General features: G+C 40.0%; 1 protein-coding gene across 1 annotated transcript in view; it reads left to right on the forward strand.

Moving 5' to 3' along the window:
- FMN1 (formin 1) overlaps positions 1–27,481 on the forward strand; it is a 167,624-nt gene that overhangs the window by 88,811 nt on the left and 51,332 nt on the right. The window contains exons 9-12 of the mRNA XM_054400699.1: positions 5,460–5,589; positions 7,374–7,520; positions 11,631–11,690; positions 14,857–14,977. Coding sequence (XP_054256674.1) covers positions 5,460–5,589; positions 7,374–7,520; positions 11,631–11,690; positions 14,857–14,977 — 458 coding nt within the window. The remainder of the gene's footprint in view (positions 1–5,459; positions 5,590–7,373; positions 7,521–11,630; positions 11,691–14,856; positions 14,978–27,481) is intronic.

Below are 27,481 nucleotides of genomic sequence, written 5' to 3' on the forward strand. Positions count from 1 at the left end.
CAGCCAACCCCACAAGGCATTGGCTACCATCCACGAGTCAGTGTAGAGATAAAGCTTTGGCCATCTCTCACGTTCAGCTACGTTAAGAGCTAGCTGGACAGCTTTTACCTCTGCGAATTGACTGGATTCTCCTTCTCCATCTCTCGCTTCTGCAACTCTGCGCGTTGGACTCCACACTGCAGATTTCCATCTCCGCTTGTTCCCAACAAGACGACAGGAACCGTCTGTGAACAAAGCATATCTCTTTTCATCATCAGACAGATCACTGTAAGGAGGAGCTTCCTCAGCACGAGTTACTCTCTCCTCTGGAGGTTTAGCACAGCTTGTGCCTTCTGGCCAGTTTGTGATCACCTCCACCAAACCAGGCCTTTCGAGATTTCCCATTCGAGCTCTCTGTGTTATCAGAGCCATCCACTTAGACCAGGTAGCATCTGTTGCATGATGTGGTGAAGAACCTTTGCCTTTGAACATCCAATTCAGAACTGGCAATCTAGGAGCTAGAAGAAGTTGTGACTCAGTTCCAATCACTTCAGAAGCAGCTTTCACTCCTTCATAAGCAGCTAAAATCTCTTTCTCTGTTGGAGTGTAGTTTGCCTCTGAGCCTCTGTAGCCACGACCCCAGAAACCAAGAGGACGTCCTCGTGTCTCCCCTGGAGCTCTTTGCCATAAGCACCAGGTTGGACCATTGTCACTCGCTGCTGTGTACAGAATGTTCTTAATGTCTGGACCAGTTCGGACAGGTCCCAGACCCATCGCTTGGACTACCTCTCGCTTGATCTGGTCAAAGGCTGCTTGTTGCTCAGGACCCCATTGGAAACTGTTCTCTTCGAGTCACATCATATAGAGGTTTCACAATCTGACTGTATCCAGGAATGTGCAGTCTCCAAAATCCCACTATGCCTAAGAAACGCAGAGTTTCTTTCTTGTTGATGGGATTTGCCATGGTGGAGACTCTGTTTATCACATCCATTGGGATGTGACGGCGACCATCTTGCCACCGCACTCCCAGAAACTGGATTTCTCTGGCAGGTCCTTTCACCTTGTCTCGCTTGATAGCGAAACCAGCTTGCAAGAGAATGTCAATGATTTTGTTACCTTTCTCGAAGACTTCTTCAGCAGTCTCACCCCAGACGATGATGTCATCGATGAACTGAATGTGTTCTGGAGCTCCACCTTTCTCCAAAGCATCATGGATCACTGCATGGCAGATGGTTGAACTGTGAATCCACCCCTGGGGCAAACGATTGAATGTGTACTGAATGCCTCTCCAGGTGAAAGCAAACTGAGGCCTGCATTCCTCTGCTATGGGAATAGAGAAGAAAGCATTAGCAATGTCTATGGTAGCATACCATTTGGCCTGCTTGGATTCCAGCTCATATTGGAGTTCCATCATGTCTGGTACAGCTGCACTCATGGGTGGAGTTACTTCATTCAAGGCACGGAAATCAACTGTCAGACGCCACTCTCCATTCTGCTTTCTCACAGGCCAGATTGGACTGTTGAAAGGTGAATGAGTTTTGCTGATGACCTTCTGACTCTCCAACTGACGAATCAAGTTTTGAATGGGCACCAAAGAGTCACGGTTGGTTCTGTATTGTCTGTGATGCACAGTTTGAGAAGCAACCGGCAGCTTTACATCCTCTATCTCATGTTGTCCCACAACTGCAGATTCATCTGAAAGCTCAGGTCTAATAGACAACTTCAATTTCCCTCCATCAATTTCTACAGTTGCTATTCCAAAAGCCCATTTGTAACCCTTAGGGTCTTTAAAACGCCCTTCTCTCAGAAAGTCAATTCCCAAAATACAAGGTGCATTAGGACCTGTTACAATAGTATGTTTCTTCCACTGCTTCCCAGTTAAGCTTATATCAACCTCTATCTTAAACAACTCTTGAGATCCACCAGTGACTCCCTGAATAGTTATAGATTCTCCCCCTTGATAATTTGATGGTATTATGGTGCACTGAGCTCCTGTGTCAACCAAGGCCCTGTACTTCTGAAATTTTGAAGTGCCAGGCCACTGGATGTACACATCCCAATAGATTCTGTTATCTCCATTATCCCTTACCTCCCCCTGGCGGAAGGCAGGGCACCCCTAATGGTGGGGATTACCTCCACATGTACAGCTGGCACAACGTCCAGCATCAGAATTAGGATCACTGTTGGAGCTATCAGAGTTGTTCTGGGAAACTGAGGAAGCGACAGCTACCCTCCTGGTATTGCTACCTCGGGATCTGCCCCTCTGCAGCTCCCGTAACCTCTTGAAAAGATCAGAAGTTGGTTGACCATCCCATCTGTTCATGTTCTCACCAAACTGATCACGCAGAGTTATCCAGATACTGCCACGTGATTGCCTCTGCTGTCTGTTTTGGTTTGACCTATTCTGGAATGGCCTTCTTGGAGCACGTCTGTTCCTAACAGCTGAAACTTGTATCCATCTGGAGGAAGAGGAATCAGAATCATCCCCCTTCATCAAGTTGGATATGGAGGTTTTAAGTTCCTCCTTCAGCTCTTTCATGCAATTCTCCATCTTTCCAGACAGAGTTTCAATGGCTGAAACCAAAGTAGTACGTGCAAGACTATCCTCCAACTGCCTCATTTGGTCAGTGAAATGGCCAACAGTGGGAGGCACTCCACCATAATTTCTTGCCACAATCCTGCTTGCCAGAATAGTGGCATAATTAGGAGGAGCAAGCTTAATGAGCTTTTTGGCAAGGCCTGTTCCAACAGGAATTTCATCAGGATTCAGAGTCTTATGATCTCCATACATTACTTCTCTCACAGCAAACTCTCTCAGACGCTTGATTCCCTCAGCTATTGTGGTCCAAGGCTTAGGGTTCCATGGTAAATCATCTCTGCTGGGGTACCTCAGCGAGACTGCCAGTAGGAGGCGTGCCCACAGAGAAACTTTACCAATGCACTTGCCTAGATGCCTGTCTATGCCTGTATCCTTTGAGAGCATCCCCAGCTGAGAGGCCGACTTGTCGCCTACCACCAATGCTGGGGCTCCCATATCAAAACACCTGGCTAGCCAAGACAGGACTGGCTCATTATCTCCTCTGATGTAATCCTTCCTCACATGTCTAATTTCCTGTCTGGGTGCATTAGCTGACTGTATGTCATCCTCATCATCATCATCATCATCCTGAGGTCGCTGTCCCCATAATCCTGTTGTAATCCTCCGTTGAATTTCCTTGAGTTCAGAGGCACTACCAGCAGTTGCTAATCTACCAGGGTCTACATCCTGACCTACATCTCCATCATCCATGTGGGGTCTCAAGAGGTCTACCAGAGTTTTAAGGCTAACCCTCTCTTCCTCATCAGAAGGATCTTTCTTAACAGAGGGACCCTGAGTAGAAGGACCCTCATCTCCATCTGCACCATCTCCTGCAGCATCTGCATCTCCTTTACGCTTTCTGGTTACAGTGGCCACCAAATTTACTGGCTTGGTTTTCACATTCACAGCAGAGTTGGAAGAGCAAGTAGCCTTATGTCTTTCTTGACACAGTGCTATCAGTAGCCATATGATTATTCCAAGAAGCAACAAAATTAAGATTAAGGCTAGTACAAGATATCTAAGGTACCACTGGTTCCAAAGACCCTCTGTAGTTGTAAGAGGAGTAACAAACTCATATGTGTCTGCTAGCAGATCCATAGTTGAGTTACCATAGCTTCTTAGCCCAATAAGACCACAACAGAATTCACCAACATTCAGTAGCTTATTCTTAACCCAAAGAAACGACTTATATGCCACATATCTCACAATCTTGTCTATCATGCAAGAAACGGCCCATCTGTAAACAATCACACCGATAATAGATGAAATAGAATGACTCAGAATCCAAAACAGCTTCATTTTGCTTCCTAATCTGAGCAGAAATAAATCACAAGCAATCGAGCCCCACGTTGGGCGCCAAAAATACAAAGTGTGTCGGTGTGAGCTGAAATTCCCCCCCCACCAACAATAACCAGGCTAGCTCAGTCTGGAAGCAAATGAAAAGCTGTATTTACAAGCAGAGTCTAAAATCTACAATGAAATGCAATGAATATGTACAAATATACAAAATTCACAACATTCACAAATATATACAATCAACAGAAAAAGCACAATCGATCTCCCTTTGCTTCCCCCCAAGGGGACCCTCCCAAAGGGGCCTCCCTCTCCCAGGAGCTTCCCCCCCAGACCCCCCTGGACAGAGAAGCAGAGTTAGTTAAGCAGAAAGTTGTTAACTTAGCTGCCAAGGTCAGTGTGTTATCTTCAGCCAGAAGAGAAGAAGAAACAGCAGCCAGACAGCCCAGCAACTGCCCCCACTGCCGAACGCAGAATGTGCAGAATGCCTACTTTGTTTTGGGTAATAGTTCTTAAACATTTCTATCTATCCAATGGAAGTGTTTAGAACAATCGTTATTTTGCTTTCTTACACCCAATAGTGACTTATTTACATTCTTTCACTTCCTCTGTTCTGAACTTTGCAAGGAAAAATTAAAAAGACAGTTTCAAACCATCACACTTTCTTTACATTTTTCTTTTATTTTTTCTTTTTCACTTATTTTTCTGGGGTTTTTTTCTTTCCTTTTTTCTCTTTCTTCTATTTTTCTTTCCATTTTTCTTCTTTCTCTTTTTTCCTCTCTTTTTCTTTCTTGTTTTTGATTTTCTTTTTCCTTCTCTTTTTCTTTCTTGTTTTTGATTTTCTTTTTCCTTCTCTTTTTCCTTTCCTTTTTATTATTATTCTTTTTCCTTTCATTTTTATTGTCCTTTTTCTTTTTTCTTTTCCTTTTCCTTTCCTTTTTTCTTTTCCTTTCTCTTTTTCTCTTTTTCTCTTTTTCTCTTTCTCTTTCTCTTTCTCTTTCTCTTTCTCTTTCTCTTTCTCTTTCTCTTTCTCTTTCTCTTTCTCTTTCTTTTTCTCTTTCTCTTTCTCTTTCTCTTTCTCTTTCTCTTTCTCTTTCTCTTTCTCTTTCTCTTTCTCTTTTTCTTTTTTCTTTTTTTTCTTTTTCTTTTTCTCTTTTTTCTTTTCTCTTTTTTCTTTTCTTTTTTCTTTCTTTTTCTCTTTTCTTTTTTCCTTTCTTTTTTCTTTCTTTTTCTCTTTTTTCTTTTCTTTTTGTTTCTCAGTTTATTTTTTTCCTTTTTTCCCCCCACTTTTTTCTTTATTTTTCTTTTTCAGTTTTCTTTTGTCCTTTTTAAAAATGTTGCTCTTTTTGGCTGTGATCTGGATTTGTGATTATTTATTATGGTGCAGCTATTACAATGGGTTTAAGGGATTCATGTGATAACAATGTCTTTCCTTTTTCTTGATTTGACTAGGATTTCTTAACAGATTGAGCATAAAGAATATAACAATTCTCAACCCTATCACATTTGATTCACCGACTGCATGTCTGCAGCATCAATCCATTGTGGCCCCTGCAGTGAGAAATGTAAAATTTCATTGACACTTTTTTGTTGTTGTTTTTCCCCACAGATTTTTATATGAGCTGTCTCAGATCCCAAACTTCCCAGAACGAGCTCAGTGTATCATCTTCCAGTCGGTGTTCTCCGAAGGGATCACATCAGTGCGCCGCAAAGTCGATACCGTAACGCGCGTCTCCAAGGTGAGGCCTCGGGGAAGCCTGAAGGGACACAGAAATACCTTTTAGAATAGCCATGTTTCTTTCTTTTTTTTTTTTTGTTTTAACCATAAATGATGAACTTCTAAGCCTGGTTATTAGAAAATAAAAATAGATTAATTTTTTTCTTTCCAGCTTAAAAATAAAAAAAAGGAAGGTGAGTTGTGAGTGACTCCTTGCGGTTTACGGACGAAGTTTTATTTCAATGCAGGTTGCTACTGCTTTGCACATTCAGTGGGGTAATAGAAAACCTCCATAAACCAGAAATGAAATATCAAACTAACTTAATACAAGGACTTTTTTTTTTGCCTGTCACTCTGGATACCATCAACAGTAGATGCCTGTCACATTCTTAGGTTATTCCTTTCCCCTGGGATCTGTATGTCTCTTTAACCCTGCTGCAGCACAACTTTTTCAGTGCCTGTCAAAACTTCACCTAAATTTCTCTTACTATGAAGGACTAAAGACAAGATTTCAAAATTATAAACATGAAAAGTAAAAAGAGATAAGAATTAAAAGAGAATTAAATAGCAACCTGAAGCCAGAACAGTATTTGATTTTAATTGTTTTTTTTTGTTTAAGTTGTATCTTAACTTTTGATTAGCTTTGCTGCCCCCGAGTACCCATGCTCTACCCCTTTGGGTTTCTTGCATATTCAAGCAGTAAAAAGAGGTACTTAGTGCTTCCCTTCCAAAGGAGATGTAAATAAGGAAGCAGGTTTTTATGGTAGGAGAAGTGGTGTAGCTCTCAGTTGACTCATGAGGAGCTCATACTGCAATTGATTTATCCCATGTGTAGTACAAGGCTACAAAGTTGGGTGTTAGGAACAGGCTCTTTACCATGAGGGTGGTGGAACACTGGAACAGGTTGCCTGGGGAGGTGGTTGAGGCTCCATCCCTGGAGATATTCAAGGTGAGGCTCAACAGGTTTCTGAGCAACCTGATCTAGTGGAGGATGTCCTTGCTGACTGCAGAGGGGGTTGGACTGGATGACCTTTGGAGGTCCCTTCCAACCCTACCATTCTATGATTCTATCAAAGTTAAGAATTAGGCTTATAGCCTCAGATTCTTGATTGACAAGACAGATGCTTTTGTGTAGAAATTCAAATAATTTATTACTTCACAACTGTGTTTCTCGATTTCTGTTTGGAGGCACAGCAATTTAGTCCCTATCCCTGGTATATCTATGTGAAGTATGGATATGGAAATGCAAATTTCCAGTGCACCAGGCCCAGTGAGAAGCAGACTGAGACCAAGTCTAACCTGATGGCAGAAAACGGAGCACGTATCCATTTTTAATGTGCATTGTGTAAACTCATGGAAAAGCACCTCCTCTGTAAGAGTCTTGAAGATAACTAAGAATGTTTAGAAGACTTCTTCCATGAATCTTGTCATCTACATAGTATGTGACAAGGCTCTGGGCCACCTGATCTGGTGGAGGATGTCCCTGCTGACTGCAGAGAGGGTTGGACTGGATGACCTTTGGAGGTTCTTTCCAACCCAGACCATTCTGTGATTCTGTGATGCCATATAATTTGCTTCATATGGATTATGCTAAATGTAGCATGTTAGGCAGATGGTCTAATAAAGGCTTCTCTTAAATATTTTATTATTGCACCAGTTTTAGCAGCCCTTACTCTGGAGAGGTTATAAACCACAAGAAACAAAACCTTTAGCAAAAACAAAATTTAAAAAAAACACAATTTTTTTCTATTAGCAATTAGAATTTTTTGTGCAAGTGACAGTTACAGACTGGTATCCATTTTCCAGGCCTTGCTGAACATGACAAGTGTAAAGGAAATTTTAGGACTGATTCTGGCTTTTGGCAATTACATGAATGGTGGAAACAGGACCCGAGGTCAAGCTGATGGATTTGGTTTGGAAATCCTCCCCAAACTAAAGGATGTCAAAAGCAGAGTAAGTACTTCTTTTTAATTAAAGATGTTTTTTCTCAAGTTTCTTCTTTTTTGTTCCATCTATCCAAAAACAGTATTTTCTTATTTCTTCCCATTCTTGCTTGAAAGCACAAGGCAATTTGTACCATATTCTTGCTTTCTTCTCTGAACTTCTTACCTCCTTCTCCTGAACTGATGCATATTCCCCTAATCTCCAATCTGTCCTATTCCATCCCACCAGGATATCTATTTCATGTAAGTATTTTCCATCCCACCAGGACATACATTTTTTTTATCTAAGAACTTCTGGGTGGCTCTTTTACTACTTAGAAACTTAATTACAGTAAAGAGAACTGAGAGAGCACAGACTGCTGAGCTCTTCTCCAGTAATTTTCCCCACTCTTTTTTTTTTCTTGCTCTGTGTGAGTAAAAACATTTTTAAACTCAGATTTATAAAGCAAAAATCAGTAAAGGTTCACTGTAGCATGTACACTAAGAAATTATACAGAAAGGATCTGAAGGATAAGATAGGGAGCTCAAACTCTGGACACTTTTTGAGATGAGGTTGCTTAGTTCCTTGTTTTAGTAGGGGAATGGAAATATTGCTCAAAGTCCTTCTTTGCTAGAGCAAACCTACACACTACATGGATAATATGAAGCAGCAATGAATAGAAGATCCTTTGTGTTCTTCCTCTTTTCCTGCATTAAATGCTGCCTTGAACTGTAGGAAAGGTAGATTGTAACCTGTAAGAAAGGTAGATTTTACCCTGTAAGAGAGGTAGATTTTAACCTGTAAGAGAAGTAGATTTTAAACTGTAAGAGAGACAGATTTTAAACTGCAAGAAAGGTAGACTTTAAACTGCAAGAGATGTAGATTTTAACCTGTAAGAGAGGTAGATTTTAAACTGTAAGAAAGGTAGATTTTAGCCTGTAAGAAAAGTAGATTTTAAACTATAAGAGAGGTAGATTTTAAACTGCCAGAAAGGTAGATTTTAAAATGCAAGAGAGGTAGATTTTAAACTGTAAGAGAGGTAGATTTTAAACTGTAAGAGAGGTAGATTTTAACCTGTAAGAAAGGTGGATTTTAACCTGTAAGAAAGGTAGATTTTAACCTGTAAGAAAGGTAGATTTTAACCTGTAAGAGAGGTAGATTTTAAACTTTAAGAGAGGTAGATTTTAAACTGTAAGAAAGGTAGATTTTAAACTATAAGAGAGGTAGATTTTAACCTGCAAGAGAGGTAGATTTTAACCTGCAAGAAAGGTAGATTTTAAGCCTTTTTAAGCATTTTTAAGATAGAAATGCATTTGTGAGAAGGCAATGTCAAGAAAGCAGAGTGTCCAAGGAGTGTTTTCCTCATGAAAACCATCACTGCCAAAGTGTAAAACCACGTTCAGTTAATTGTTCCCTGGGGAGCTGTAGCAGTGGAAGTTTTGCCAATGGATTTGAGTCTTTGTCTCCTAAAGACATTGAGGTGATGGAGTGTGTCCAAAGAGTGGTGAAGCTGGTGAAGGGGCTAGAGCGCAAGTCTTAGGAGAAGCTGCTGAGGGAACTGGGGTGGTTTAGCCTGGAGAAAAAGGGGCTGAGAGGTGACAGTATGACTCTTTACAACTGCCTAAACAGAAGAGGAGGAAACAGCCTCAAGTTGTGCCATGGAAGGTTTAGGTTGGATATTGGACTAGATGACTTTTAGAGGTCCCTTCCAACCTGGGTGATTCTATGATTAAGAAAACTTTCTTCACCAAAAGGGTAGTAAGGCACTGGAACAAGCTGCCCAGGGAAGTGGTTGAGTCAGCACCCATGGAGGTGTTGAAAAGACATGCAGTGGTGCTTAGAAACATGGTTTAGTGGTGGGCTTGGCTGTACTAGGTTAAGGGCTGGACTGAAAGGTCTTAAAGATCTTTTCCAACCTAAAAGAGTCTCTGATTCTAATTCATCCTTTCCTCTTCACTGCGATGGTTTAGCTGTTTCCTGTGACCATTTTTCTTCCTGTCCTACCCCATGGACAAGACCACAGCACAGGCTGCAGCTAAATTAGAAGCAGGTCAAGTTTCCCAGTGCTCAGGTGTTCCCTGGCTGGCCAGCTGCAATGAGAAAGAATGTAAACCAACTGAGCTTAGCCTGACTTTGCTCAGCAGAACAACTAATTTCAGCCTCATTCCTCTATCTAACCATCAACTTGTAAGAATTTCATTATCTCTGGGACTTTCCACTTTGGCTGAATTTAGCCATGTTGTTCCAGAAATTGTGAGTTATGAAAGGGATTAACAGATGTACAGTATAATTGCAGAAGACTTGTTCCTTAGCAAAACAAGCTGAAAAAATTACAGTATTTATAGTGTCCTGGTAGCCAAAAAAAATTATTATTCTTGTAGACTGGTCTCCAAAATGCATAAAAACTCCAAGGGGCCAGCTGCTCTGAGGGGAACCTCAGAGATAATTGGTGGTCCCTATTTGCTAGGGAGAAGAATGCAGGATCTTGGTTATTTGAACACTTAAAATATCCTCTGTGCCCTGTTATTCCCTTTCTGGGCATTGCCAGTAAGCAATATCAAGCAATATTATGTCTAAGTACTCTGAATTTCAAGAGCTAAGGTTAAAAGTCAATGCTAAATTTCTCTTACTTCACATAGAAATAATTTCTTGTTACATGAACCTAGAAAATTCCTTCATAGCAATATTTTTCTACCAAAAAAAAAAAATGCAGCTCACCACTTCTAAATCTCTTGTGTTTTGTCCTCTGTAGATACTCTTTAAGCCAAAATAGTAAGTTTGATCATTTAGGATATAGAAAATAGAATTAAAGCCTTTTTTTTTTTTTTTTTTGTTTGGGGTTTTTTTCTCTGACAGGGCAATCAGATGTGCATGAGTCACCTCAGGTCCTTTTTGTCCTGTGGCCTGCCAGCAATGTCTTCTAAAACTGTTCTAAAAGCAGAGTGGCTTTGTCTGCATGACAGTCCAGACTTGCTTAGTTAGGAATTTTTCTGATGTATGATATTAATCAAATATAATCTGCTGCAGGCTTAGATGCAGGCAAGGCAGCTCTGTGCAGGAAGTCAAACATTGTTCACATACAAATATTTGTCCTGGTACCTGTCAATAGAGAATATGAAAACACAGCCAAAAAAAACCCTTCAAAGGCATTCCAGATATAATTCCCTACATGATGGTTCTTTGCTGTTGTTGAAACAACACTATCCTGTCATGTGTGACTTTCCCTTTGGTTCATCTTGTCTCTGCTTACCAGAACAAAATAAAATGAGGCTGAGTACAGTTGTTGTATGCAGAAATGGGGATTCTACAAAGTGAGGTTTAAAAGTCAGATGGCAACAGGGCATCAAATAGATTTGGGAGGTCTGTGCTGTCTGGTTTTATATTCGGATTAAAATATCGATGCCTCTCTTTTTATAGTTGAATTGAGATTAGAGGAATCAAACAAGTCAGTTCACCTTAATATAACTGAAGTGACTGTAATGTTTGCTTAATATTATATTAAAGAATAATGTTGTTAATTGATGTTGCTATTCAGGTTAATATTATATAATATTCAGTATTGCCTTGTCTTGTTGAAAAAAGATACAGGCACAGCTTCTCCCAGAGCTGTCTTCCAGCACCTGAAGGGATCCTGCAGGAAGGCTGCAGAGGGACTTCTCATCAGGGTGTCTAGAGACAGGCCAAGGGGGAATGGTTTGAAGCTGAGGCAGAGCAGGGTTAGAGTGGAGCTGAGGAAGAAGTTCTTCGGTAGGAGGGTGGTGAGACTCTGGCACAGGCTGCCCAGGGAGGCTGTGGCTGCCTCCTGCCTGGGGGTGTTGAAGGCCAGGCTGGATGAGGCCTTGAGCAGCTGAGTCTAGCTGAGAGGTGTCCCTGGGCATGGTGGGGAGGTTGGAACAGGTGAGCTCTGAGGTCCCTTCCAATTTAGGCCATTCTGTGATTTTCTTTCCTGTTTTCAGAACCAAGGAGCTCAAGGTGCTGTGGTGGTACTGTCAAGCCTGTGTTGTAAAAAATTTTGTGGTCAGTAGGGCTGAAGGTGCTGTGAGTCCTGTTCCTGAGAGCACTAGGCAATAATAATAGCAGATCTTTCTGGAAACAGTGTTAGAGACACACATTTACAATAACTTCTTTCTTTTTCCCTAGGACAGTGGTATTAATCTCGTGGATTATGTTGTCATCTATTACCTCCGCCACTGTGACAAGGTAAAATATTCATTTTGCCTCTCCCAGCAGTAAATTTCTTCAGGAGATTGCTAAAGGCTTTGGATTAGCTTCTTACAAATCTGAACGCAGCAGCTCTAACAGGAAAAAATAAAATCCATTTCTTTTGCATTCTTACAAGAGTTGTGGAACCCCATAGTAAAAAAATTTGATGTAGGTTTTATGGGTAAGACTTTGGAAAATTGCACCTTAACTGTTGAATTTATGGAACAAAGCTGGAAGTGGGTGGATTCGGACTGAATGTGAGGAAGAAGTTCTTCCCCATGAGAGTGGTGAGAGCCTGGAATGGGTTGCACATGGGGGTGGTTGAGGTCCCATCCCTGGAGGTGTTTGCAGCCAGGCTGGATGAGGCTCTGGCCAGGCTGATGTAGTGTGAGGTGTCCCTGCCCATGGCAGGGGGGTTGGAACTGGATGATCCTTGTGGTCCCTTCCAACCCTGACTGATTCTATGATTCTACGAATTAGCAATAGGCACTAATTGCCAGCTGGACAGGCAGTCACTCCAGTCCTGCTTTCTTACATCCTGGGTACTGGAACATTGTAAATCTTGTTCTGAAGTGGTAGCAATGGAAGGCAGAAGTAAGATTTCCCTCTCATGGCAGAATGCAAGCACACGTTGGAGTTAGGGGATGAAAATGTGGGAGGCTGCTTGCAGTGAGTTACGCTTAGGAAGCTGTTTTGATGGATACGAGGAATGCTCAGAGTTTTTGACTGGAAGATTTGAACTACTGTGCTTTGAATGGAAATGGCATAATTAATTGGTTCTAAATTGCCTATTTCTAAGATGAAGAAGATGCCCTTGAGATGCAGATGGTGCCTATTCTTTCAATCTCAGACTAGTGTCAGTTCTCATGGCTGCTTGAATACCAGAATTCATTGTTTTCTTTCAAATCTTTTAAAAACTCTTCCATAAGAAAGTTAAATTGATGAGTTAGTAGTCACAAGTGTTTTTTCCAGGAGTAAGACTAAAATAAGTGAAAGCTAAAGTAAGTGAAGACACTTCACTACCCATGGCAGGGGGGTTGAACTAGATGGTCTTGAAAGGTCCTCTTCCTCCCTAAACCATTTGTGTTTCCATGATTGCTGGTGCTGGAGGATCAGTATGGCAAGAGCCTGGGGATCTGCTCCTGGGGCTGAGCTGCAGAGGAGATAAAGCTGGCATGTATGGACATCTGGACTTGTTTGCTTGCTTTTTTTTTTCCCCTCCTTTTTTTCCTTTTTTTTCCTTCTTTTTCTCTTCCTCTCCTTTTTTTTCCTTGCTTTTTTTTCTTCCTTTTTGCCTTCCTTTTTTTCTTCCTTTCTTTTCTTCCTTTTGTGGTTCCTTTCTTCTTTCTTTTTGTTCTTCCTTTTTGTTTTTCATTTTTCTTCTAGTTTTTTTCTTTTTTTTCTTTTTTCTTTCTTTCTTCCTTTTTCTCTGCCTTTTTTCTTCCTTTTTTCTTTGTTTTCTTCCTGATTTTTTTCCTTTTTTTCTTCTTTTTTCTTCCTTTTTTCCTCCCTTTTTCCTCCATTTTTTCTCCCTTTTTTCTTCCTCTTTTTCCTTCCTCTTTTTTTCTTCCTTTTTTGTTCCTTTTTCTGCCTTTTTATTCTTCTTTTTTTCTTCCTTTTTCCTTCCTTTTTCCTCCTCCTTTTCCTCCTCGTTTTTTTCTTCCATTTTTTTCTTCCTTTTCTCTCTTTTTTTCTTGCCCCTTTTCCCTTTTTTTTTCTCTTCCTTTTTTTCTTCCTTTTTTCCCCTTCCGTTTTTTTCTTTTCCCTTTTTTTTTTTTTCTGATCAGGGCAATAAAGCGTCACTACCCATCTCTTCAAAAGCCTCACTAACAAAAGCAGCTTTGTCTAGCCTGTAACATTTTTCAGTTTTCAGGGTACTGCCATATGTATTATTTTCTCCTTTTTTTAATAATGCTGAAGCTAATTCTTTCTAATTAATTTGCTTTGATATTTAATTATTTGCAACTTTGTACCATACTGGAATTTTACCTCAGGGAATTTTGTAAAACAAAGCAGTTTATCTTCGTTGAGAGGAAATGAGTGTACATGTCACCCATTGTACTTTTTTCCCCCCTGAGTGTTCATATCTTTACAACAATAAAACTATTTTTCCCCTGTTCACAAAGCAATTAATTCTTCAACCTATTGAGTTTTCCTTTATTAAAGACTAAAATCGCTGCACAGGTAGTATTTTAAACTCACTAGTACATGCTTATACCCAGCATTGTCAGACTAATACTATTTATATACTTGTTAAATTTCCACTGGAGATACTGCTCTGAGCCTTGTAAGTTTGGTTTGGTTTATTTTGTTTTGCTTTGGTTTGGTTTGATTTATTTTGCTTTGGTTTGATTTATTTAGTTTGATTTGTCTTGGTTTGCTTTGGTTTATTTTAATTTGTTTTTATTTGGTTTGATTTGGTTTATTTAGGTTTGGTTTGGTTTATTTAGTTTTGGTTTGATTTGCTTTGGCTTGGTTTGGTTTGATTTATTTTGGTTTGGTTTGACTTGGTTTGGTTTATTTAGTTTTGATTTGTTTTGCTTTAGTTCATTTTGGTTTGGTTCGTTTAGGTTTACTGCAGTTTTCTTTCCTTACTCTACTAAAACTAAGGTGTAAACTTCAGAGTTCCATACAGACATTAACCCATGTGATTTATTTATTCACATAAATCTTCAGCTGTATGTTTCTATCTGTACAAAATACTTCAGGCAGTAGCTAAATACTGTTTTCAGCTGATGCTTATGAAGTGTGCAGATATTATTGAATTGGGAGAGAGTGAAACCACAAACTTCTGGCATAAAATCACTTGGTGCCTTTGATAGGCATTGCTGATATCTGCTTTAAAAAACCTTCTAATCCCTATCTAAACCTTTATTGATAGGAAAAGAGCCCCAACATTGTCTCATAGTTTGAATTCAATGTTTTGCAGCATGTGAAAGGGAGTTCCGACGCTCAGGACGGTCAGGGTTTCCAGTTGAATTTTTCTGTGTGTCTGTGCCGTTTTTCTTGGCAAGAATGATTTTAAATCCTTTCTTTGTGCAGCTTTATAATATAATTTCATAGATGATGTTTCAAAAAAAAAGAATAAAAAGAAAAGTTAATTTATTTCCCTGCAAATGCATTCAATTTTCTTAGTGGCCTGCTTGTTTGTTTGTTTGTTTAGGAAGCGGGAACAGACAAGAGTATATTCCCTTTACCAGAACCACAGGATTTTTTCCAGGCCTCCCAAGTGAAGTTTGAAGACCTAATAAAAGACTTAAGGAAACTGAAGAGAGATCTAGAAGGTAACTGGGAACTTTCGCATTTGTTCTGCTTAACAACAAAGTGCCATTTAAAACGTGACCTTTATGAGGCTTTCTTATTGCTAATTAGGTTTATAGTGTTGATTCCCTTCGAGTTTTTACACTGTGGCACAAATTACTCACATAAATTAGGAGGGGGGAAAAAAAAGTGAAAATCAAACTCATGACTTCATAAAAATGAAAGTAAAGATCTGAAAAGTGATTTTTGCCTTTTACAATTGAAGAAGTCGGTCTGAAATTTTCTTTTGGTTGTGTGTGAATTTTCCCTCTGGCTTCTTCAGAACTGTGTGTTTAGCTGTAGACATCTCTTAGTTCCATAACATAAATACTTTCTTCAGTACTTGTACAACAACAATTTAACAGCTACAAGAAAGGGTTGAATACTCCTCATGTAGAAATAAAGCACAGCTTGCCAAGGCACAGCAAAGGGGAAAAAAGGAAAGTTCCAGTTCGAGATATTTTCGCTCTGGGACATAAAATAAACATTTTAAAATGTTTATTATAAAGAGGGGCTCAGAAACCCAACTCATCTATCAAGGTACTGAGTGGAAATAAAGTAGGAAGGGTTGCCCTCGAAGTGTTCCAAGCAGTTTCGTTTTTATTTTGTGCTTCGCATGGCTTTCTAAAATAAATCCAGCCTATGATGAATGAATTTTTTTTAAGCCTGTGCTTTTTGTTAAGGAAAAGTTGCTACTTACACTGAAGCAGTTTTGTGGAGAAAATGGAGAGTCTGGGGAGAGAATCTGCTCAAAAGCCTTTAAAACCTTCCCCATTTGCATTTACATCTCTGAGTCAAAACATGGAAGGCCTTTTGCAATCAGAGTTGAACAAGATAATAGTTTTTAATTTTTTTTTTTTCTTTTTCAATGTAAGGCAATCAAAACCCTTCCAAAATATTCTATCCTCACAGTCTGAAGTTGCTGGATTAGGTCACTTGCCACGTTTAGGATAGTTTCAAAGGTTAACAGTGGTAGGAAAGTATCAGTTGTTGTTTGTTCGACCCGGGCATGAGCGAGTGCTCTATCTCCTCTCATCTCGTGGCCCTCTGCACCCCATGGCCTGCCCTCTTTTGGGCCAGTTTGTGCAGAAACATGATCTGTGTTTGATCTTGGACTTTTTTCTGCATGTAGTCCTGCTGTCATGCATCTTAGTCTTTGTAAGATCCACGTGAAGGCTGTGACGCTCACGTCATACTCACTCTGCATTGCAAAGACGCAAGGCAGCAAGTAGGAAAAAGCCAAACACTTGAACTCTTCAAACAAAAATTGCAGCTTGCTTTGTTTCTATTTTCTAAAAGAGGTTTTCTTAGGTATTTCTAGAAATCTGGGGGGGCGAGGGGGGGCGGGGAGAAATAGTTATTTTAAGGATGTTTTCATAATTCTTCTTTGTAAGAATGCTTTGGAAAGCCAGGCAAAGCAATTAACTTACAAAGTTAATGACAGTGAAGATTGGAAACAAAAAACAACAGAAAAAAAGAAGGTTGTGGAAATGTTTTCAGATGTTGGTGTTTTATCACTCAGAAATATGCAGCAGGATCATAACCAAGCATTTCTGTGATTAGTTTCTAGTTAAACAAAGAAACAAGCAGGCATCACAGAAATGTTGTATCTCTCTCTGCCGTTCCCTTTCCAATTCCACTCTTCGGATAACTCCCCAATTCATTTTTGAATCAAAATCTGAATTGAAGAGGTTATAATTTTAACACGTACAACAAAGATTTGATGAGTCTCTGTAGTTTATTGTAGCCATTAAAAAGTTGTGGCTGCTGGCAGAATACCAGTGAAAGTCTAAAGCTGAAACAGATGTGGGTAGCAGAAACCAAGTGCAGGGAAGCATCGGGCACAGCTATCCAGACAGGCGCGGCCCTTTAGATGTAAATAATTTGAACAAGATTAGCTGGGGCTGCCTGTGGTAGAGGCTACATTGCACTGATTTCACACTTGGGTTGGCTAAGGTAGTCTTAAACAGATTACCCTGGGTGTGGGATGAGACAAAGGTAAGAAATTGAAGTGGGCAAAGGTAAGAAATAAAAGGAGAGAAAAGGTAATAAATGAAAGTGGACAGGGGTAAGAAATGAAAGAGGACAAAGGTAAGAAATAAAACAGGAGAAAAGGTAATAAATGAAAGTGGACAGGGGTAAGAAATGAAAGAGGACAAAGGTAAGAAATAAAAGAGGAGAAAAGGTCATAAATGAAAGTGGAAAAGGTAAGAAATGAAAGTGGAAAAGGAAAGAAATGAAAGTGGAAAAGGTAAGAAATGAAGGAGGACAAAGGTAAGAAATGGAAGTGGCTAAAGGTGAGAAAATGGATAAATGTAAGAAATGAAAGTGAACAAAGGTGAGAAATGACAGAGGAGGAAAGGTAATAAATGAAAGTGGACAAAGGTAAGAAATGAAAGTGGACAAAGGTATTAAATGACAGAAGATAAAGGTAATAAATGAAAGGACAAAGGTAATAAAGTGGACAAAGGTATTAAATGAAAGAGGTGTTTTCTTTGTGTCATTAGGGAATAAACTGATGTTCCTGTTAGTGGATTTTTTTTTCCTTGAGATTAAATTACTGAATAAAAATAAAAATAAATACAGTGTGCCTGCCATGGCAGTTTTGGTGGACACTTTTCATAGTAGTTGGTATTTAGTATTTAAAAATATTTTTTGAGTAGTTTATGGAGGCATTGGTTTATCTTTCTAGCATGGATATTAAGGCAGGAAAGATGACACTATCATGAGTGGCATGTCTTAATGGTGTGAACCTCTGGTTTGAAATACCTAGACACTGTGGAACCAAAAGTTCAGATCTAGATGGAGCACAAACCCTTTCATCCTTTTCAGATAAACAGATTGAGTTCCATAGAGTTTGCTGTTTTGAAGGCTCTCAGATTAGACTTTAAAGGCACAGACTAACTTCAGTCTGAACATATTTCACTAGTTTGGCTCAAAAATTCCAACAAATCTTTTTAAGACCTTAATCCAATAGGTTTTTAACATGTATTCCACATCTACCCATGAGCATTTTTAGGTTAAAAACAAAAGAATTATAAACAAAAATAAACATTTCACCCTAGGCTTTTAAGAGGAAAGAATTGCAAAAGAATGCAATATTAAAACAGGGAGATGAAAATTTTGCAGTGAAATCTGGTTCTACTTTAAAGGCACGGGGCCGGGGCGGGGAAGAAATGTTTTCTGTAATCTCAGATTTTCAGTTCAAGTTTGTATGGTCTCTGTGTTTGCAAGGTGTTCAGGTATTACATAGTGCTATAAGCAGATACATTTATTCATTTAAAAAGTGTTAGCTTTCCAGCTAATCTTCATATTTATGGGGGGGAGGGGAATGTTTTTAGTTTGCATCAGAATTTTCTGATTGTAAGAGATCTTATTCCTTGTCTAGGGCAATGATTTCCCTTTTTTTGGTTTTCCATATGACCAAACATGATCTCCCTTCCAGTCTGGACAGAGTCACTTGGTTGATGCTCCTCTGGCATAAGCACAGAATTTTTGAAATGTGTGATCCTAGATTTTTAGCAAGAAACTTACTTTACCAAAGCATGGGTAGACTGGAGGGAGTTTTACCAGGAACCTTTTTCTCAGCTCTGTCCAAAGTCCAGCCATTTTAATTTTTCCAAATGATTTGCACTGGAGATTGGTTCCATCTTTCATGCCTACTGCTGCTCTTTTCAGTAAAACTGTACAATGCTGCTCCAGTGGGCAAAAGAATGCCAGATTAGATCCTTTGCATCATTCACTGTGATGTTCATTAGATCCTTTGCATCATTCACCATGATGTTCATCATATTCTTTGTATCATTTACTGTGATGTTCATTATAACAGAATCATGGAATTGTAGAGGCTGGAAGGGACCTTGAAAGCTCATCCAGTCCAACCATCCCTGCCAGAGCAGGGTCACCTAGAGCAGATCACACAGGAACACATCCAGGCAGGTCTTGAAGATCTCCAGAGAAGGAGACTCTACAACCCCCCTGGGCAGCCTGTGCCAGTGTTCTGTCACCTTCACAGTGAAGTAATTCTTCCTCCTGTTTCCATGGAACTTTCTATGCCTCAACTTCCACCACTGCCCCTTGTGCTGGCATTGGGCATCACCCAGCAGAGCCTGGCTCCAGCCTCTGGGCACATCTTTATCAACATGATTGAGGTCTCCCATTAGTCTCCTTTTTTCCAAGCTCCAGAGCCCTCAGCTCCCTCAGGCTCTCTCCTTGTAAGGAAGATGTTCCACTCCCTTCATTTTTGGAGCTCTGTGCTGGACTTTTTAATATTCTTGACCTTTAACAACTGGGAGAGGAAAGGTACTCAGGGAGTGGTGAAAAATGGCAAGCAAGGTAGATCTACCCTGAGCGGTTTCCAGAGTCACACCTTTAGTTCCCATACTTAATTACATTTCCTATCAGAGTGAGGCATTCTGACCCCCTTGGAAATCCACACACCTTTTGCTTTCACCTTCTTTCATGGCCACCAGTAAAGCTCTTAGTTGCAGTTTTCAGAGTCATTGTCTTTTTCCAGTACTTATGTAGGGTATTTGCATGCACACATACATGACTGAGAGGAAAAAAAATTAGACTTTAATAAAAATACTAAAAATAAATATCCATAACTATTATTTAAAAATATATAAATAGAAGTAAATATGTAAATAGAAAAGAGCATAAAAGTACACATACATATATAAATAGGAATGAAAGTATAAATATATAAATAGAAATAATTATATAGAAATAAACATAGAAATAAAAATAAATATATAAATAGAAGTGAGTATATAAATAGAAATAAATATTTAAACAGAAATAAATATATAGACATGAATATGTAAATAAGAAGAAATATATAAATAAAATATAGAAATAGAAATAAAGACACAACTAGAAATTAATAGATAAATAAAAATAGATCAGTAGAAACATGTATATAAATAGAAATAAATAGATAAATAGAAATGAGTATATCAATAGAAATAAATAAATCAATAGAAATGAGTATATAAATAAAAATTGTATAAATATACAAATAGAAATTAATAGATAAATAAAAACAAATATATAAATAGATAAATGAAAATAAATAGATAAATAAGAAAAAGTTATAAATAATTTAATAGAAAAAAGCCTTTGTGGATCAGCTAGCTATTAATAATCAGCTGGGTTTCAGTACTCCAGGAGGTGTGGTTTCAGACTGGGAGCCTTTTAACCTAAGTGTTGCTACATCCTTATCTTGCATAAGTTTGTTAACCTCAGCCTTTCCACATTTGAGTAGTGGATCTTCATCTAACTTTGTGTCAACCTCATCTTGTGGAACAGTACTAGCCTTATAAAAATACCAAAGTGGAAGTATGAAAAGCTGAGGAATGACAATGTTCCATCAGCTGTTTTCATGTTGGTTTATTATTACAGAAGCATTAAGTACATTAAAATCCTAGAGAAAGGCAGGTTGGTTGGTTGGTTGGTTGCTTGCTTGGTTAGAAGGTATCTCTGGAGGTCCTATGGTCCAAACTCCTTGAGCAAGTCTAAATTCAAATTTAGATCAGGTTCTACAGGACCTTATCCAGCTGTTTTGAATCCAAGGAACTTCCAGCACCTCTCTGGGAACTTATTCCAGTGCTGAATCACTCTCTGGAATATTCTTCCTTATCCCACATGAGAATTTCCTGCACTGCAGCTCATGAGCATTGCTCATTTTTCTTTAGGTGTTCATTTCTGAGAACAGTCTTGGCTCCATCATTCGCTGTAGCTACTCATTAGATAGTCGAAGTGAAAAACTTGATCCCCAGTTACCTTCCTCTCCACCTGGCTAAACCTGCTTTATTCTGGTTCCTTTTCAAGTGCTTCCATTTGATTTTCATCCTCAAGTGGCACAACAAGATAGATATATTTCTTTTCAGATATATATATCTGTATATATGAATGCTTGGGGCAAAACAACCCCAAGCAACACTGCAGGCTTGGGACAGTGTGGCTGGAAAGCTGCTGGCAGAAAGGGACCTGGGGGTGCTGATGGCCAAGCAGCTGAAGAGGAGCCAGCAGAGTGCCCAGGTGGCCAAGAAAGCCAAAGGCATCCTAGCTGGGATCAGCAATGCTGTGTCCAGCAGGAGCAGGGAGGGAATTGTCCCCTGGGACTCAGCTCTGGGGAGGTCACACCTGGAGTGTTGTGTCCAGTTTGGGGCACCTCAGTCCAAGAGAGATGTGGAGGTGCTGGAGCCAGGGCAGAGGAGGGCAAGGAAGCTGGGAAGGGCCTGGAGAAGAAATCTGATGAAGAGCAACTGAAGGAGCTGGGGATGGTTAGTGTGAAACAGAGGAGGCTGAGGGGAGACCTCATTGCTCTCTGCAACTACCTGAAAGGAGGTTGTGGAGAGGCTGCTGCTGGTCTCTTCTCACAGGTCATTAGTGATAGAACAAGAGGGAATGGCCTCAAGCTGTGACTGGGGAGGTTTAGACTGGACAGTAGGAAATATTTTTTCATGGCAAGAGTGGTCAGGGATTGGAATGTGCTGCCCAGGGAGGTGGTGGAGTCCCCAAGCCTGGCTGTGTTTCAAGGTGGTTTGGATGTGGTGCTTGGTGCCCTGGTTTAGGGATGAGCCTTGTAGAGTAGGGTTGTGGGTTGGACTTGGTGATGCTGAGGGTCTTTTCCAGCCTGGATGTTTCTATGAATATATATATGAATGTATCTTTATTTATTTTATATATATATATATATCTATTACTTTCCCTGGAAGAATATCCAGTGCACTCAACGTGAGTAACAAGTTCATGCTGATTTAAGACTGAAAACTCTCTGATTTTTCCAGATTTCAAACACTGAGCAACATCTGTTTTTATCAAGAATGCTAAGGGGATGTAGCTACCAATAGGAAAAAAGGAGAAAAATGTAATCCCTATTATTCACAAAAAGTTAATTTAAAATTCCTAAGGGTTTCTCTTCTCATCAGAGTCCTCAAAGTGAGTTAAAAGCCTTTGCAGCGATGTGTGCCCTGAGTTTATTGTAGAGATGGATTTTATTCTAGAGATGGATTCACATCTTTAATGAATGAATGGAGACATTTTCAGCTTCTGCTGGATTTCTGGGGAAGCACAGATTCTTTGAGTGTGGTTTTTTTTTTTTTTTTTATATTTCATGCATAATAAGGAATAATTTTTTTGTTTGGAATGTGGAATGGAGTTTTAGTGTAATCATGAGAGAATCATTATAAATAGGGCAACAATTACAACGTTGAGAGGTTTTCTCTTTTACTTTATTTGCTTTGTTAGATGGTAAGGTTACTACATCCTAAATGTTGCATCAGTTAAGTTTCTAAATAATTTGTTGGATCAAGAGTAAAAGGTGATTGTTTTCTGGACAATAATATTCAAAAAAGATATTAAAAAATATAGTAAAAAATATATTAAAAATATATCAAAAAATATATCCTGAATTATTTTCAAGCAGTTGAGCCTTAGTCTAATTCACATGAGAGCTTTTAGGTCAATTTAAAAGTGGCTTTAGGCATCTGAGTCACATATATTTTTCAGACCAATTTTCCCAGCAGGAACAGTGAGATTGTTTGATACTTTCCCAGCATTGGTCACTTCAATTATCTCCTTGTTAATCATACTTTTCAATTTTAAACTGAAGCTAAACTTTTTGAAGTGAAGGCAAACAGACATTTGAACTATGGTGTGGAGCGTGAGGAGCCAAATAGGTGCCTGTCTTACCTCTGTAGACATCAGCGCGTTGGTTTGTAGCTGGTGATTATCTCCTGTGGTTTTTTGCAGTGTCCCACATGTGCAGGATATCTATTGGTTGGATGCAGGAAGGTGTAAAGGAAAAGAGCAAAGGAGAGCTTTGCAAAGAAAAACTTCCTTCATTTTCCAAGAGCTGACAAAAAGACGCTCTCTTGCTTCTCGGAGTGTCCTGACCACTTTTTGACCAATCCCTTGCCTCAGCAGAGATATATTTTGGTTTGTTTTAACTTGGCAAATACACAAGGCAGGCATTCAAAAACCCCCACATTTTGTATATGTGCATTGGAGGCTATTTTACGATTAAAACTAACATTTTGACAGCGCCCCAATGGTAACTTGTGCATGCGAATGCACCGAGGGAACAATCTTCTGCCTGCCCTCCTTTCTTGCAATTCCAGCAGATTTTCCAGTTTGGGATATTAGGGAATAATCTGGAATGGTTTGCATAAGATTCAGCTCTGTACTAAAGGAGTAAAGCAAGGATGAGTTAGGAGTTTATTCCCTGGAAGCAAATGGTCTGTATGCACGCATGAAGGCGAGGGAGAAAGCTTTCGGTTGGTTAAGCATTGGCATGCTGTTGATTTTTCTTTTCTTCTGGATCTTTTGTCTTTAGCTAAATAATCCTGAAGAAATTTCTTGTTAAAAATACTTTGAGAAATGTTAAGATTCAGGAATGAAATCTTGAAAATAGCACAATTACGATTCCCTGTGTGCCCTTTAATAGAAATCAGTGTGTGTATGTGAAGAGTTACGGAAGCATCTCCTTTACGTCTGGGAGCAGGTAGTGTGCCTGTGGAAGAGGAGGGATAGGGAACGTTGTCCCTATCAGTGTGTGTGATGGGTAATGAATGATGGAGTTTGCAGAGTGTGTAATGCTACCATCAGGAGGAACTGTGACTCCGTATTTATGGCCCTCATCAGCTTCTCCTCCTCCAGGGAGTGTGCAGAAAAAGAAAAGGCAGGTTTCTGCTAGCATGGAGGTGGGTGACTATATATTTACTGCTAGGGAGCAAAGATTGGAAGTACATTAATTCAGACAGTGGGATACAAATTAGTGGTAGTGAGGCTAATTAGCACTTTCAGAATATTGTAGGTAGTTTATGAATTTACATTATTTGTAAAGCTAAGCAGGATGCTCAAGCTGAACCAAAGCTGTAAACTTGGGAGAAGAATATTATTAGGTGGAGCTTTATGACCTGTCTTGCACAGAAAATCAGAGATCCAGCAGTACAGAGGGAAACAGGAGATCGCTTCTCTGGCCTCTGCAATTTCAGCTCATAAACAGACTGCTTCAGCCACTGCCCAGCGATTCTCTTCTGTCTGATCCTTGCTTGGGACATTGCTAAGTAATTCTGTGCTTCTCTTTGAAAGGTCTTTTTTCCTAACACCAGAAAAATTGTAGCTATTATTGTTGTTATTGCTATTGTTGCTATTATTAATGTTATTATTGTTGTTGTTATCATCATCATCATTATTATAATCATCATTTTCATAATCATTTTCATCATTTTCATAATTTTAATCATTATCATCATTTTCATAATTTATTTTAATAATTGTCATAATTTTAATCATTTTCATCATTTTCATCATCATCATCATTATCATTACCTTTTGTCTTGCCCTGAATTAGCCAGAGAAGACTCTTCCATTTCCAAAGTAGTCACTTTTTGTACCATTCAGACAGAAGGGAAGTGTTTTGATTTCTCAGCAGGTTTCTTCTTCTAGAGCACATTGTCCATTCCTGACAGACCTTAGCCATGTCTGGAGGTCTGGGTGTTTGGATCTTGACCCTAACCCAAAACTTGCTGGAATCGCTTAAGGAAAATTGTACAGCATCTTGACTGGAAAATCAGGAGGCTTTAGTCCTTATATGCCTTTCTGTGTGCTCTTCAGGCCCTTGCAGTTTGCTTCCCTGCTGAAGGGCTTGCTGAATGTAAACCACCACTGCAGTGAGAATACATTAACCAGAGTCTCAGATATGTGACTGTGGTGTGACAAATATTTAGCTTTCCTAGCAATCTTCGGTCCTTTTGTTAAATGCACTCTTGGGAAACCATCTTAACAGACAAAAAAATTCGAATGATTTATGTGTGGATATTCTTTGACAAAAGGAGGAGCAAAAATCCATTTCTCTTCTGGGTTAGTTGAAGCATAGTTAGTGTGCCATCATATACTGGGATAGCTCCTTCAAAATGTTGTTAAAGAAACAAACAAACTCCCTCAAGAATCTGAGAGACAAAGGAGAATCTCAGAATCACAGTGTTAGGGGTTGGAAGGGACCTCCACAGATCATCCACTTCAACCCCCCTGCCAGAGCAGGGTCACCTAGAGCAGATCACAGAGGAACACACCCAGGCAGGTCTTGAGTATCTCCAGAGAGGAAGACTCCACAACCCCCCTGGGCAGCCTGTTCTGAGCATTGTCAAGGTGTCTGACTGACAGCTTTCACTAGAACAGATGAACTCTGCAGGGTGTTTTGATTGCTTCTAATTAGATTATTTCACTTTTCACTGCTTAGGGCTTGTCTTGGAAGTGTATTGCTGTCTCATTTAAACGTGGGAGCTTGAGCCCATGAGCTGTTCCTGTGTGTCAGAAGGAAAAGGTCTTTCAAACAGACAACAATCAGACTGTTTGCACTTTTACTTACCAGCTTCTATCCTCTGAAATGGCTTTTCAAGAAAAGTGAGTGAGGAAAATAATTGCACATAAAGCACCTTTTTAGGATGTCTGGTAGTGTTGGAACTAGGGGGAATGGAGCAAAACTAGAAATGGGTAGATTGAGATTGGATGTTAGGAAGAAATTCTTCCCCATGAGGGTGGTTAGAGACTGGCACAGGTTGCCCAGGGAGGTGGTGGAAGCCTCATCCCTGGAGGTTTTTGCAGCCAGGCTGGATGTGGCTGTGAGCAACCTGCTGTAGTGTGAGGTGTCCCTGCCCATGGCAGGGGGGTTGGAACTGGCTGAGCCTTGAAGTCCCTTCCAATCCTGACAATTCTGTGACATGAATTCAGCATGGCTTCTAAAAGCCTCTTTCCTCTATACACTTCTGACAGCCTGTATAAAGCAACTATTACTACACCTACCTTAGAGGGAGAATTAATTTGCAAGCAAGTCTTCAGTTTTTGAAAAGCAATATTATAAATGTTTAAATTCCATCCTTCACTAATATTTAGAGTTGCTATGAAGGTTAGAGTTGACACCTTCTCTATTCCTATTAGAGGTGCACTGCTTAAAATCCACTATCACAAATACAGCAAGAGGAACCTTTGCCCTGTCATAGATGAAAACACATAACAGAAATCACAGAATCACAGGATGTTGGAGGTTGGAAGGGACCTCCAGAGATCATGCAGTCCAACCCCTCTCAGCTATTGATAGACATTGATCAGATCCCCTCTCAGCCTTCTCTGCTCCAGACTAAACAGCCCCAGGGCTCTCAGTCTCTCTTCACAGGGGAGATGCTCAAGTCCCCTAAGCATCCTCCTGGCTCTCTGTTGGACTCTCTCCAGCAGGTCTCTGTCTCTCTTGAACTGGGGAGCCCCAAACTGGACACAGGATTGCAGCTGTGGTCTCAGCAGGGCAGAGCAGAGGGGGACAAGAACCTCCCTGTAATGCAGGGGAAGAGAAATGCAGGGGTCTTTAGAGGTGCATTGAAATAATTGGCAGTATGGTTTCAAATCCCCTTTGGAACAGAAAAGGTAAGAACTAAGAATTATCAAATAGTAACCTTGGGTAATGGATAGAAACTGCAGCACAGGAGGTTCTACCTCAACATGAGGAGGAACAGGGCACTGGAACAGGCTGCCCAGAGAGGTTGTGGAGTCTCCTTCTCTGGAGCCTTTCCAGACCCATCTGGATGTGTTCCTGTGTGAGCTGTGCTGGATTCTCTGGTCCTGCTCTGGCAGGGGGGTTGGACTTCATGGTCTCTGGAGGTCCCTTCAAACCCCTGACATCCTGTGACGCTGTGATGCTGTCAAAGCTCAGGCTGCTTTAGAACAGGAAGAGAAGGTAGCAAGCTTGGCAGTGTGAGCTGCCAGGCTCTGCACAGATGGGCTGGGGGGAGGCTTGCTGCTTCCACAGTGGCATAACTCTTTGGGTGGGGGGGGGGGTAGTGGCAGTGACAGGTTTATAGGAATTCATGGTGCTGATACTTGGGCTCACTGTCAGGATGATTCCTGTAAATGTTCTGGGTGGGTTCTGGTGAGTAAATAGTTAGTAATTTACTGTTCCCAACATTAAACTATTTCTGGCTTTGCGTTTACTTTAAGGGATGGTGCTTCAAAAATTCCACCTCCTGTCTGATTGACACTGAAATGCTCTTTACATGAAAGCTTGTTTATGGGCAGTGATTCCTTTGACAGATTTACAAGTGTCTGTGGAGCTTTAAAAGACTATTGCCCAATAGGCATTAAGTGAGAGCCGTCCTATTCTGTAAATATTTTCACTTATATTGGGGATTTTTAAGGAATTTTCTGAGCCAAGTACTGCATTAAATCCACAGACAGTGGCAAACTGATAATCAGCACTTTCCAGCTTTGGTTTAATGCTTTGCTAATGGTTTCCATTTCTCTGGCCAAAATTTGCAGTGGGTGAAGCACGATGTACCTCCAGCAATTTGTAAGGGCTTTCAAATCCCAGTTGCACACTCAGAGTTGCTAATTTCTTTTTGGCAATAACTCATTGAGAAATAAACAATTTCCAAAGCAGCAGATTGCCTTGAATTTCACCAACCTACAGTGCATACCAAGGAAGTGAACCA

This window comes from Indicator indicator, chromosome 4 (assembly GCF_027791375.1).
Source record: "Indicator indicator isolate 239-I01 chromosome 4, UM_Iind_1.1, whole genome shotgun sequence".
Classification (NCBI taxonomy): domain Eukaryota; kingdom Metazoa; phylum Chordata; class Aves; order Piciformes; family Indicatoridae; genus Indicator; species Indicator indicator.